Raw genomic sequence first — 14,817 nt, 5'->3', positions numbered from 1 at the left:
AACTATTAAGCAAAACATGGAGTGTCATGCAGGGAATTCTGGGTACATCTGTTTACAGTGTTTGACTGTAAATTATTTGTACTGTTTTTACTTCTAAAAACTGTATACAGTTAACGGTGTTATACTGTAAAATTACATGAAATGTCTGGTTAGATCCTTTACAGTTTTTTCCCCCTGTATATAGTCAACAAACTTACTGTTAACCTATTAACAGTTTTTTTTTCTGTAGGATTTTTACAATATTTTACAGTTAAATTTACACTCATTTTTATGGTGCACTAAAAGATGCCAATGAGTAATGTGAAAGTTTAATTTCTTTCTGTTTTGATTACCTATTGTAGGATTCCACATTTTTAGTACTTGTGCCGTATTTGTTTCATAAGAAAATTTCCACATGTCTTATCATTGATTTAATCATATTTTTGTGAAATTGCTTTTTTCATAATTGAATAATTATATTTTAATGAATAATTCTTCTATTTATTGCAACAAAACTCTGTAATGTATCTTTAATTATAAATAACTGTTCCCGCATTGCGCCGGGTGTATGATAGGGCCCGTAATATGCATGGTCATGACGTCGCTGTTTTTATAAATTCACGTTTTTGTAGTTCACACCGAAATAGTAATGCTATTGTTGTTAATAACTTGCACTTTAAAACCCGTTTTCAGACGTTTGCATTTTCAGGAGTTGTCATGTTAATGGTACAAAAGGTTTTCGGTCTTTAGTTGAAAATGTTGTCATGTAAACACCCCCTCAGTAATTTTGAATGCAGGTATGTGAGGACTCTAGAGGAATCTACATTTTATCAGTTAATATTTAAAAACAGAAAAGAAAATGTAAAGAAAGAAAAGCAGCCCATGTCACTTATTTGTAAGTTCTGCATGTTCAGCATGTCCTCCATGTTTTCACATATAATATGCTTTAAATGTGTTCTTTGGGTTAAAAGGTGTAAAGATGACCATGTGCTGTCTATAATTGAACACATCACTAATTAAGAATATTTCCCCATACTCTGCGGAGCCATCTGGCTTCATTCACAGAACAGGGGCACTATGGGAAGGGGGCATTATCAAACAGCAGGAGAGATCAGTTCACTGGATTCCTCCTTAATAAGGCGTCTCTCAACCATATTGTTAAGATCAGTTGAAGGGTGAAAGCCACATGATTTCATTGCTCCCATCCAGTCATGGCAGAGCAAGTGTCTGGTAAATTGCCTCCTCTGCCAACACTGATCGTGGTTCACTACCTCCTTTACACAGCACACTTATCAGAGCCTGTGTCTGTACAGCGTGCGAGGAGAGGGGGGTAATCGGGCCCTTGTCAACTTGCCATGCACACACAGCAAATTAAGATTTAACCCTTGCTGTTCTCTCCTGTGTGATTAGAAACAAGCTAGCAGGCCTGAGCATCGAGGAACTGTGTGTGTGTATTTCAATGCAATTGTTCCTCTGATTAGCTACTAGTGAATGTAGAGGCCATTCATTATGTAATTTTGCATGTAATTTAATGCACGTGTGAGTTAATATCATATTTTGATGAAGAACTACTGCTGTCAGCTTGAAAAAGGCCAAGCATCAGTGGAGACAGTCCAAGGGATCAAAGCTTTGGCATTGATTGTGGATTCCTGGCATCCACTGGTTCCATCTTCTTAAGATAACAAAAGGCAGTTTTGTTTTGTAAGGGCAAGAAAGAGCGGCTGGCCAGAGAAGCAGCCATGGCTCACATCTTCAGCTCAGTGCTGGAAGATCCCTCTTGACGTTTCAAATTATATCTCAAACCTCCCTTAGTTCAGGCTAATCAAAGTATTGTATTTCTTGCACTAAAATATTTTCAACAACAAAAAAAAGGATTTAGGATTAGGAAAAGGTTTAGGATATTTAAAGTAATTACTTTATGATTACTTATATGATGAACACATTTACATTTAGGCTTTTATTTACATCTATGATTGATGCATGCATAGATCACATCAAATATGAAGAACCTCATAGGTTTCATTAAAAATATCTCGAGTTTTGAATATTAACCAAAGTCTTATGGATTTGGAACAATAATCAGAATTTAAATTTTTGTGCGAACTGTTACTTTAATTCCATGTTAATTGCAATTAAATTAAATAAAAATTGTAATTAAATAAAAAAACATTATAGTTTAAAAAATAAGTGTACTTCTTAAAAGCATGACAAACGAGTATTTAAACAATGTTTTAAAGTAAAGCCTTTAATTTGACATTATTACAATTGTACTTTTTTTTTTTAAAGTGGACTTAAGAAACACAGCCATGAAAGTCTACTCTCTTTAAATACACTTGAGTGGTCTTTTAATATTATATTCTTTGCAAAAAATATGCTTTTGTACACTACAAGTGCACATTCAAAACAACTAAACACTTCTTTTTTTCACATAGGAGCCCATAGAAACATGGATAAACAGTCATTTTGCATTGGATGATTTTTTTCTCTCTTCACTAAAAGAAGGGGGAAGAGAACGTCACACGATTCTACGTAAAGGTTACGTCAGTATTTTATGGAAACGTCTTTTATCCTGGGGTCTCCAGCTGTAGGCTACCTCACTATTTCTGTTTAAACATTCAATATATCATCTATTTCCTTTTACTTCCTTCTCCATTGCAACAGTAAATTTGGATGTCAACAACACGTGCCATTTACTTCAAACTCAGCCTGGGCAAATGATGATGGCTGCATAATGTCATAATCTGAGGCTATTTCTGTGTTGATGATCAGGGAGTGGCTATGATCTCACCAGTTCCAGTTCTCTGTACCTTGCTCTGATGTCTCTAAAGTTTCTCACACATTAGGCACAACCCTTATTTTGGTGTGCATTATAAGTTTTCACCATAGCAACTTAAATCTGAAGTAACCCTGGAAAATCCCCAATTATACCCACTAATTAATGCAGAGGGTGAGGTCCATGCAGTGTTTTTGCCATTTTTCACTTTCCAAATAAAAAGTATTTGAAGTTCCCTGTGATGGAATATTGCAGAAAAGCCTATTTGCACATAATAAAGACTTTGTGACAACAAGCTTAAACATGACTGTTCTGCAAAATGATTATTCAAAATCATGCATAAGTATTGATTTTTGATTTTTCAATGATTATCTGACCTGAGAGCATGCTACAAAATGATTAAAGAGATTAAAATAGTAAAAGTTAATATGTACTCTACCTCATGTTGTTCTAAACCTGTGTGTAATTCTCTTTTTCATGCACAAACAAAAATATTTCGAAGAAATTTGTGGTCCAAACAACACTTGACTTGCGTTGTTGTTCATTGTTAGTTTTTTTGAGACATTTTTCTTTTGTGTTCCACAATAGAATGAAAGTCATTCAAGTTTTTAACATTTTCATTTATTTATTATTTTCTTGAGTGTGAGAAAAAGTTGACAGAATGTATTTTTTGGATGAACTTTAAAACTAAAATTCAATGGAAGCCTGTGGATTTCCCCCCCTCAAAATTAGTTTATATTAAACAAACCAGGTTTTGTTTTTAGCAATTCAGAATTGCGAGATTTTAAAATCAGAATTCTGAGATTATAGTTTTTTTCTCTTTTTTACAATGCATGTCCCTCACTTCTCACAGTTGAGAACTGTGGGACATAAACTGTCTGAAAAAAAAGTCTGAATTGTGAGATAAAAAGTAGAAATTACCTATTTTTTATTTTTTTTTGGTGGAAACGAGCTTCTGTAAATTTCAGCCATATATATTGTTTACGTCTATGAATTATACACATGTGTACATACATGAATTTACATTTTTAAAATGAATGTTAATTTACAAGAAATAAAAATAGACTTCAAATGTACTAGACTAGAAATATTTTTGGGCCTTCCCGCATCAGTGGCCTCATTGGGAGCTTCATGTGATCTCTAGAATTAGCATTTGTGCTTTGGATAATTTTAAACGTTTGGTTTTTTAATGTTGTGGAGATTTCTTTTGCGATTTTTTACAATCCAGCAGCTCATTATGCGAGACCTCCGCAACAGAAGGTCCTGTTCCTTTTCTAAGCTTGAACTCTCAAATGACCTTGTAAAAGCAATGTCTCCAATGACGTGGATTTAAAACAGCTCTCTGAAACAGGCAAGAGAAGCCAAAGAAAGAAACGTGGCCTCTTGATTCACAGAGCTTTTTTCCTCCTGCTTAACTATTGCTGGCCGTCTTCACGCTTGGCTTTTGATTTGTATGGTGGTCCAAACAAAGACTTAATGGGTAACAATAGGTTAAAAGCTTACAATGAGGTTGCGTCATCCACTAACATTCACCAAATGTGTGCATGTAGACGTAGGGAGTTCATTTTAAAATCACTAATACATTTTTAATTCAAGGATTTATGAGACTGAATGCAAAACAGAGACTCTGTTTGACTAGTTTGACAAAAACACATTTTTTATTCTTTCATTTATTTGCCACAGGGTAATGTCTTTGATTTTAAAACGTGTCCAAACTTCAGCAAGCATTAACTTCAGAAACGCAGATCATATAGATTTTCATGGGTGTTCTCAAGGTCCAGGAACAGGCAAGGTCAATCCTGTGGAACAATAGATCCAAAGCAGCTGAGAGTTTTAATATAGTGGAGTTGGACAAACTGTGTGCGGTGTTTAGATAGGAGAGTGACCATTTTTATTGGAACTCAGTCAAACAAAGATGAACCTCTTGAAGTTTAGTTCAGCGCATGAATGTTTTCCAGATTAATAAAGCTATAAATAAATGCATGAAGAGTTTTCTGGAATAGTTAAGTACTAAATAAATGCGTTAAAGCTGTCATCATGCATGCTTTTTAAAAGGACTGCTGAAAAACTACATATTTTTATTCTCTTTAGGTGTTGAACGTAATCCTCAAATACGTGAGACCTGAAATGCAAAGCTGTTCATTTCATAGCCAAAGACTCTTTTTACTGCAGCTGTGTGTGTGTGTGTGTGTGTGTGTGTGTGTGTGTGTGTGTCTGCATCGTGATGTTAGAATAATATTTATTAGTACTTCATATGACCACATGGAAACCCATTTGCTCCCTTGCATCCAATATCTTCAGTTGTGAAAATTCTTTTGTCGTCAGTGGAAATTCACTTTGTTTTCACTAATGATGCCACATTCTTATTATTTACAGAATAACTGAGGCTGAAATAATCACTGTTAAAAATAATTGTAGATTTTTTTGGCTTAACTAAGTGTGCCTTTAGTTGTTGTTTTAATTATTTTTTGATTTATAATGTCAATGATATATACAGAATTTAAAGTATAATGTAAAGAAAGTGATTTCATTGTATGTGTATTTTTTATTTTTTATTATATAAATTAATTAATTATATATGAATTTGTTATGTAAATTATATGTATGCAAAATACAGTGTGAAGAATATTATTTCAGTATAGTATGTGTGTGTATATATATATATATATATATATATATATATATAATTGTCATAAAACTAAATGTAAATGTCATAAAACTAAAACCATAAAATATCTTTGGTACTTAAAATGAAGTAAAATGTTAACTGAAATAAAGTAAAACATATATCTCAGTGATACTAAAATAGCATTGATATGTACAGTATTTAAAGGATATTATGCAGTATATTATTTAGTTATTAAATATATATATAGAAGTATATGATTTCATTTAACCTTGGCTGGAGAAGGTAGTACTTTTGATTTTTCAATACTGTGATTTCTATGCCAAGTTAGTACTTGCTGCGTCTAATGTTATAATCCTAGCAGGGGGAAATTTCATTTGTTATGAAAATCACTGAGTTGGAAATATTTGAGTTGGAAACAGCTGACCACCACTGGTTTTAATTGACAGGGGATGTGCAGGGCTCACACATGCTTATGAATGCAGATATGGTTTCCATACACGTTTAGGTTACACCTGAAAAACTGCCCATTCTATGCACTGCATTTTTTAAAATATGAATTTATATATATATTTTCTTTAGTCTTGCTTTAAAAAAAACGCATTATAGCAAAGTTTATACCAGTATAGGCTATAACCTGTGGCTCGGCCTGACATGTGAAACATTGGAGATGGTTGAGCGCCGTCACACAATTGGAGAGGATTATCAGGCCTGAGATCGTGAGTTTTTTTCCCGGGAAAGACTGAACAGTCGTCTCAGCAGAATTCCAGTGTCACTGAACGCTATGGGATTGTCCTTGACACTTCATCCGGCCTTTAGTGAGGAGATTAGCTGCCGTGACCAAATGACTTTTCAGCACAGTTTAAAGCTTATCATTAACATATACATGATTCATACGCATTGTGAGGAGATCTCTCAGAGCAGTTCATGTCATTTCTGTATTTATTTCTGCACAGTTGATGGATGTATACATAGTATACAACGGATTCCAATAGAAAAACATAAGCGCCTTTTGCTGTATTAATATCAAAAGATGAGAAAACATAATGATACAAGAATGAATGAGATGCTCTCAACAATAACGTTTGGTTTACACAAGTTACAATGTATCTTCATAGATCCAGCAGAGAATACATCTAATACACTTACAATTAAACATACTGTTGATTTTTCATCTAAGAAACATGGTGACTTTACAGCTAAAATCATAGTGGCCGTAGCAGCTGCATGAGTTTAATATTTCTTATGTTTTCCTCTGTATCCTGTGCAGATTTTTGATATTGAAATCATATTTTATAAGAAGTTGCTTTTGCACAACATTTGCAGTACCGAGGCTTTATCAACATCAGTGTCTTTTAGCAGAGATCGGATACAATAAAAAAATAAAAATACTCAAAGACTTTCTAACTGGTATACTTATATAGATAGCTGAACTGATGAAGATTTGTGCCATAAAGTATATTAACTGATTTATTTATAGTATTTAACTATTTTATCCCTTTGCGTACAGTACCATTATACTAAACATTAACATGATTTTATAAATGTAAGTATGTGTTCACAATCTGCCCAAAATGAGAGGGTAAATTACTGATTACTTTCACTAAACCCAAACTAAAAGCCTACTTTTGGCATCATTATTTTGTCTTCTCTAAAATGTAATATTCTCTTATATGTAACCCCTAAATTCTGCTCGTTGAACCTTCAATGATTAGGAATGCTTTCATCTACTGACTATCTTAGCCTAATATAATGTACGAATACAATTGATCAATAGTGCATGGACCAAGTCACCCTATTTTTGCATACAATATGCTTCACATTTAGATCAAATTATTCACATGTATTTAAAGTCTGAATACAAATTTCAAACACTCTCTGATTTTGTCACTTTTTCTACAACCATATGTAGAGGTGATACTGTAAAAGTCTGCTTTTGCAAAAGTTTTAATGCCAAAACATAACATTTTACAGATTTACATGGTCTGTGTTATTTGGTTGCTTTAAAACATCCTGTCTTTTTCGAGGTAGGCAATAGCTGTACCTTAACATGTAACATTGCAATGGTAAAAGACATCCTTTGTGAGAATATTCTCATTACAAATGAGGCAACAGAGGATGCACACATAAAACGATCACTTTGGCGTTCACTAGCAGGGCCAAACAATGCAAAAGTCCAGTTCCTGTGGCTTTCTTTTGCTTGAGCAGTTGTCTCTTGGTAAAAGCAGCCCAGTTTGAGAGATGCATCGTAGTGGGCGTCTCTTAAAGCCTTTCCCACAGGTTTTAGAGCATGAGGACCATTCGCCAATGCTCCAAGTTGGGCAAGGGTCACCACACACCCTTATGGCATTGGGCTTTTGTGTGCCATCACAATGTGTAGCTGTTTCCCCATCCGAATCCAAACACTGTATCAGTCTACTTTGAACCCCGTTCCCACAGGTAACCGAGCACTTTTTCCAATCCGCCACCACCCACTTATAAGAAGGCATCTGATAGGCCGGCTTCTTCAGCTCCACTTTATTGCTGTCCTCCAGCACACTGTTCTGCGTAGGGTTCCTCTCCTCCTTCTTTAGGACCTTGCCCTCTTTATTTCCCACATTCAGGTAGTAGGAGTAGCGCACTCGAGGAGGTGTCATTTTACCCACCGACAACAGTTCCACCGTGAGAGACTCTTTGAGAGGTCTGGAGGCCTGCAGCGTCTCCACCGATGTGCCCGTTCCACTGTAGCGCAGCAGACTTCCCTTTACAATAATGTCTTTTTCTACAGCTGAAACCACAAAGTTTCCGTTCAGGAGATATTTGCCGTGGATGTTCTTTACTGCTAAATAGTTGTCATCGTTAACCAAACCGCGGTAACCGCGCTGCCTTAGGTCCACGTTTGCAGCTCCGACCGGTAGAGTCACCACAAAGTTATATCCATTCCTGAAAAATTAGATCACAGAGTTGGACAATATTCAGAATTAAAGATTTGGCTTCTTTTTGATTCATGATTTGGAATTTGAATTGAATTAGGGACACCACTCAGGAATTTCTGTTAGATGCTGTACTGGAATGTTAACGTGGAATTTACAATTAAAAAAAATTCAACAGATATTAGCATGATGGCAAATGAAGTGTTGTTCCAAAAATGATTGTATTTTTAAATTAAAATACTAAAATAAAATAAATTGTTAAAGAATTAAAATTAAGTACATTTTTCTTTTTTGATTAATTTATTTTTCTGCTTTAGTCAATTACACTTGTAGCAGTTTTATGAGCTTCTTTGAATTTCAGTTCATGTTAAGGTTATTTTATTTTAGTTTAAGGTGATGTTATTACAGTGTAATTACACATAAGTACTGAGTAATATTCGTTAACTACATGTACTTTAGAGTTAGGGTTTGGTTTAGTGTTAGTTACTTGTAATTATGCATAATTTACTGTAATTACTATAGTACTGTACGTACATGCGACATGTAACTATGTCACCTTAAAATTAAAACTCACATTAACACCAACTCAAATTCAATTCAAATTCGAATAAAAATCAGGAACAGAAGTGGAATTTAAAAGCATTTGCAGTTCACTTCTGAATGGCAAACAACCCTGAAGACATTGCTGCAGCTGACGCTAGTCCATCAGATCTTTTAAAACCGTTGACTCCGAGATAAAGCACTTACATGGGTTTTGTGAACATTCCAGAGACTTTCTTGCAGTTTTGGCTGTCTCCACCACACACACCACATTTGTCAAACTTCATGTTGGAGCTCAGTTTGCCATCGCAGCCAGCCTTAATGCACTTCCCCTGAACACAGAGTGCTGAGGTATCAGGAGAACAAGGGGTCCCGTCCACCACCTGTCACACAGATACCATTCACATTCACTACACCATCAGCCTCTTTTTAATTACGATAATTTAAAGGTGTTAAGTTAAACAATAGTAAAAACCAGTAAAACCTCTGACCTTGGTTTTGCTAGTGCCATATACTACCAACTGATCTGCAGAAACATTTCTAGCTCTCCTTGTCCAAGTTTCATCAAACTCCTTTTTTCATTGTACAACAACAAACGTACGTTTGTCCTGCTCTAAAACATTCATAGTATTTAAATAGATAAAGAAATAGACATTTACACAAAGGAATAAAGATAAAAATGAAAACTATGAAAAGTATATGATGTAGTATATATATATTCAGCATAATTACTCCAGCCTTCAGTGTTACATTATTTAATATACACAAAGAGCATGATTTGGTCCAATGAGTTGTCATGTGGACACGGCTAGTGCAGAATGTAGCATCGCTCGTCGCTTTGTTGTGATGTTGTTGTTGTGTTCCCCCAACATACAGATCACGTTCCGCGTTCCTCTCGGTAAATCGCATTCCGGGGGGATCCCCCTCAGTAGCAATCGTGATCGCGTTCCCCTCGGTAGAAATCGCGTTTCCCCCTCGGGGGCCCCCCCCTCCATCGTCGGGCCCTTAGAATCGTCCTAACCTCCCCCTCTTACGGCGCCCCTGACTAGTGTACTGCTAGTGACGTACCACTGTCCATCACAGGCAATTGTGAGAAGCAGTCCTGCACTGTGTCTTTCCATACGGCCATATCTGAGAGATAAGCTCTCACCATTACTTTTTAAAAGTATCTCGTTCACTTTGAAAAGTGGATGTTATTCTTTCCATGAGATAAGAACTGCACTCTGGCTCAGAACTGCACTTCTGCTCATGAACCATGAATGTCAAACAACTTAGCAGTATTTAAGCATGTATTTTAATTTATTTACCTTCTGCGCAAGGACATAAAAGTATCCGGTGCCGTTGGCTCGGCAGACAAGCTTGCATCTGTCCTTAACAGAGACTCCAGAGTATTTCGGGACCCAGACCACAGACAGGCTTAGTCTGTTAGTGTTCAGACTGATGCCATTGAACGCCTCACACTGCTCTTCTCGAAAGCTCTTTCCTGTCACAAATGAAAGGTCAGTGTCAGACATGAATATTGACTTATGCATGTTGTTGAACATGAGACTGAAAGGTATTTCCTTTACCTGAGTCTTTACAGGGCTCTAAGTTGCAGGAACGATACTTCACTCTCAGTCCCTGGCAGTATTTGCCCCCGTTTTCAGGGACGGGGTTGTTACAGTCCCTTTTGGCGAGCTGCACACCTCCCCCACAAGTACGGGAACATGGACCGTACGGAACCCACCGACCCCAATGGCCATCTACCTGCAGAAAGAGTCAACATGGCTCAGAAACAATTACATCCCTGCTGAGAAGACAGGCAAATATCCACAAAATGACTAGCATTTAAATGTTCATTGGCAGCAGAAATATCATATCATGAGCATTATATGCCACAAAAAAAAAAATATGCGCACGCTTTATTTGACATCTTGTGGACTGTTCAGCAGAAACACCCGCTGACTACAATGACAGAGCTTGGAATAGCCAGGATTTTCCTGAAATAAACTAAAACTTGTATTCAGCAGGGACAATTGATCAAATTGATTTAAAGTTACAAAAGTGACAGTGAAGGCATATAATATTACAAAAGATATATTTATTTCTCTCTCTCTCTCTCTCTCTCTATATATTTATTATATATATATATTTTTTATAATATTACAAAATACTGTTTTGCTATTCTGATTCTATTAAATTCTATTAGAATCTGGAAAAGATTTATCATGGTTTCCACAAAAAAGGCAATGTTTTCAACATTGATAATAATGAGATATTGTTTCTTCAGCAAATCAGCATATTAGAATGATTTATGAAAGATCATGTGAAACTGAAGACTGGTGTAACGATGCTGAAAATTCAGCTTTGCCATCATAGGAATACGGTAGAGGATTAGGGCCAAGCAATAATAAAAAATAAAACAATCTTGAGATTAAAGTCATTGTAATACGAGATTGAACTTGTTAAATTTTGAGAAAAATGTCAAAATAAAATGTTGAGAATAAACTCATTAAATTTCAAGAATAAAGTTGTTGTGTTTGGAGAAAAAAATTGTTACATTTCGAGGAAAAAAAGATGAAATGAAATGTTGAGAATAAACTTTCGATAAAAAAATAGAAAATAGAAAAAGTCCAAATAAAATGCTGACAACGAACATTATGACTTCAATCATATCGAGGTGATTTTTTATTTTTGCTTGGCCCTAATCCTTTTCCATTTAGGAATAAATTACATTTTAAAATATATAAAAAAAGAAAACAGTTATCATATTTCACATTATTACTGTTTTTATTGTATTTTTGATTAAATAAATGCAGCCTTGGTGACCAAAAAAGACTGTTCAGAAACATCTTGATTTTTGAACAGTAGTGTACATTTTAAAATCCAGAAATCATTGACGTGTGTCAAGTAAAACTATACAAGCACAATTGTCTATAGTCAGATATACTGTAGTTAGCACATCACTCACCTTGTTTTTGGTGGTATTTTGCTTATCAGTACAGATCCCCCGATAACACAGCTTGTTGCTGCCACAGGCCGTACCATCAGCCCAGGGAAAGTGGCGAGTCTGACACACCAGCTGTCCTTTAGCTTTCCCCGTGCACCACAGTTTGGAGCAGGCCTGCATGTAAGGACAGGGCTTGGATCCTGAGCCAAAGGCCAGTTCACACTGACGGCTGAGCGAGTAGCTGACACCTGGAGGGTCAGCTGGAAGAGCCAGTAGCTTTTGGGGCTGATCCAGCAGACAGTCACCTGGAGAAGAAAAGGTACTTAATATATACAGTATTATACATTTAGTATTGGTGTAGCTGAGCAATGTATCTGCTCGACATTGCTGAGCCACACACGTCAGAGCTGATTGCAGCAGAGTAGTCGAACTAACCGTGGCCAGCGTCCAGGAAGTCTGTGATAATGGCAGCGCTGCAGACAGACCAGGGCGTGTTGTGGTCAATCTGGATCAGAGTGGGAGACATCATATGGTTGTCCTTGAGCTTTCCAAATACCTCCTCACAAGCCTTCACATTGTCATGTGGCATACTGAACACATGCCCTGGACAAGAGCCAAAGAAATAGTCAAGCCATGTCAGTCTGTTTTCATTTTATTAGCAGAAAATGAAAGTAGGAGTATCTTTTAAATGTAATCTATCTATCTATCTATCTATCTATCTATCTATCTATCTATCTATCTATCTATCTATCTATCTATCTATCTATCTATCTATCTATCTATCTATCTATCTATCTATCTATCTATCGATCTATCATCTCTCTGTCTGTCTGTCTGTGTCTCTGTCTGTCTATCTATCTATCTGTTTGTCCGTATATTGCATCCATCCATCCATCCGTCTGTTTGTGTGTTCATCCATCCATCCATCCATCCATTCATCTGTCTGTCTGTACGTCCATCCATCTGTCCATTTATCCATCATTCTATCGTTATATGCATCCATCCATCCATCTATCCATCTGTCTATCTATCTGTCCGTCCATCCGTCCGTCCGTCTGTCTGTCCATCCATCCATCTGTCTGTTTGTGTGTTCATCCATCCATCCATCCATCCATCCATCCATCTATCCATTTATCCATCATTCTATCTATCTATCTATCTATCTATCTATCTATCTATCTATCTATCTATCTATCTATCATCTCTCTGTCTGTCTGTCTGTGTCTCTGTCTGTCCGTATATTGCATCCATCCATCCATCCGTCTGTTTGTGTGTTCATCCATCCATCCATCCATCCATTCATCTGTCTGTCTGTACGTCCATCTATCTATCTATCTATCTATCTATCTATCTATCTATCATCTCTCTGTCTGTCTGTCTGTCTGTGTCTCTGTCTGTCTATCTATCTGTCTATCTGTTTGTCCGTATATTGCATCCATCCATCCATCCGTCTGTTTGTGTGTTCATCCATCCATCCATCCATCCATTCATCTGTCTGTCTGTACGTCCATCTATCTATCTATCTATCTATCTATCTATCTATCTATCTATCTATCTATCTATCTATCTATCTATCTATCTATCTATCTATCTATCTGTCTATCTGTCTGTCTGTCTGTTTGCAAGGTGTACAATGGCTAACAGATTCAAATGTACAAAGAGTTTCATAGGTCTGTACACACCATAAAAGGATGGCGCTGATGCACCAGTGAATGTGGTTATTTTAGCATCTGCTAATGTTTTCCCATCTGTCTTTTATTAAACCTTTGTTTTCACAGGGATCAAGAGATGTGGAAAACTCTTGAATGCAGTTGTCATTGTTCTTCTAATTTCATAATAAAGCGTGACAGGACTTTTTTCTTGAAACAGCTGGCACAATATTCCTGTTCAAAGATCAAGGAATCCAAGATAGAATTTCAGAAGTGAGAAGCCTCATCAAAATCCCATCACTCTAAAGGATTCAACTTAATTACACCACAGACAGAGTCTCAGAGTGAATGCTGGGAAGAGAACGCAGACAAGAACCTTCAGTTCACCTGTTTTGCTCTCACCTAGTTCATGTGCGGTGGTGAAGGCTGAGGGGAGACCATCATCTTCAATCACTGAGCAGCTCCTCTTAGGATCACACATGGTGCCTACATCAGCCATACCCAGCGTGTCACACGTGGTGGCCCCACACAGGTCCTGTGAAGAGAATGATTATAGTGTGAAATCAGTGATGAAACACAATGTGACATAACAAGCATCAAGCGTTTCAGGAGCAGTATGAAGATAATAGCCAGGGTAGTAGTAATCATTTAATTCATCTCCATAATCCATGCTTCCTCATTGAGCTTTCCCCAGTGATTAGGTCTGATCCAAAGTGTATGTTTGTGAACCGATTTGTCAGATCAAAATACTTTTATTATTATTATTTATTATTGTGTATTGACATAATGAGAAGCACAGGGCTGTGTAGAGCAGCGAGGGTGGCCAAGAATGTCTGTAAACAGCTGTGGTTACGACATTGTTATGAGGACAGATGGAACCATGTGAGAACATCACGTGCAGCCACCTGGAGACTTCAGGGAGAACATTTGGGAAAGCTGAATAAATTCCAATATCATATTGACATGAATGTTCCAACTTTCTCATGCTGTCACATATGAAGAGTGGGGCAGTTGATGACTATGAGAAGTTACAGAAGTAATCAGTTCAATTTTTAACATACCAAGCAGCAAAACAGAAGTTTGGATTGCTGTAATAGAAAGGCATGAGTTAATTTGGCTGAAATAGCAGGTGCAGTGCAGGTACCTTGGCATAATATTTAGCAGTGTAATGACAGCTGACTTGGATCACTTGTCTTCTTGAGTCAGTATTACACACATGACGTGTGCTTTCAGCTTTCTGGTGATGTAATGGTGCTTTTAAGTTTATATTGGAATCAAATGTTAGAGAATTAAATTTTATTTTAGGGGCACTCCCTAAACTTGACTTATTTCCTGAAATGTTTTACTACGTTCTATCCAGATGGCATGTCATGCTAGTATAGAAAGTGTTTAAATTGTGGCAAAACCGC

The 14,817-nt window shown here is 36.5% G+C and overlaps 1 protein-coding gene across 1 annotated transcript; it reads right to left on the bottom strand.

The window, feature by feature from the left end:
- Nucleotides 1–6,333: 6,333 nt before the first annotated feature.
- On the bottom strand, nucleotides 6,334–13,949 carry LOC107582660 (A disintegrin and metalloproteinase with thrombospondin motifs 15-like; the record flags this gene model as incomplete). The annotated part of the gene is made up of 7 exons (XM_016268571.1): nucleotides 6,334–8,300; nucleotides 9,038–9,213; nucleotides 10,138–10,313; nucleotides 10,399–10,576; nucleotides 11,781–12,064; nucleotides 12,195–12,362; nucleotides 13,811–13,949. Coding segments are annotated over 7 exons (1,893 nt in total), but the record flags the coding sequence as incomplete, so codon positions are not given.
- Nucleotides 13,950–14,817: the final 868 nt, after the last annotated feature.

This window comes from Sinocyclocheilus grahami, unplaced genomic scaffold, assembly GCF_001515645.1.
Source record: "Sinocyclocheilus grahami isolate Dianchi unplaced genomic scaffold, SAMN03320097.WGS_v1.1 scaffold46.1, whole genome shotgun sequence".
NCBI classification, from domain to species: Eukaryota; Metazoa; Chordata; class Actinopteri; order Cypriniformes; family Cyprinidae; genus Sinocyclocheilus; species Sinocyclocheilus grahami.
The sequence above is the reverse complement of the archived record's forward strand: the minus strand, read 5'-3'. Positions and strand labels throughout refer to the sequence as shown.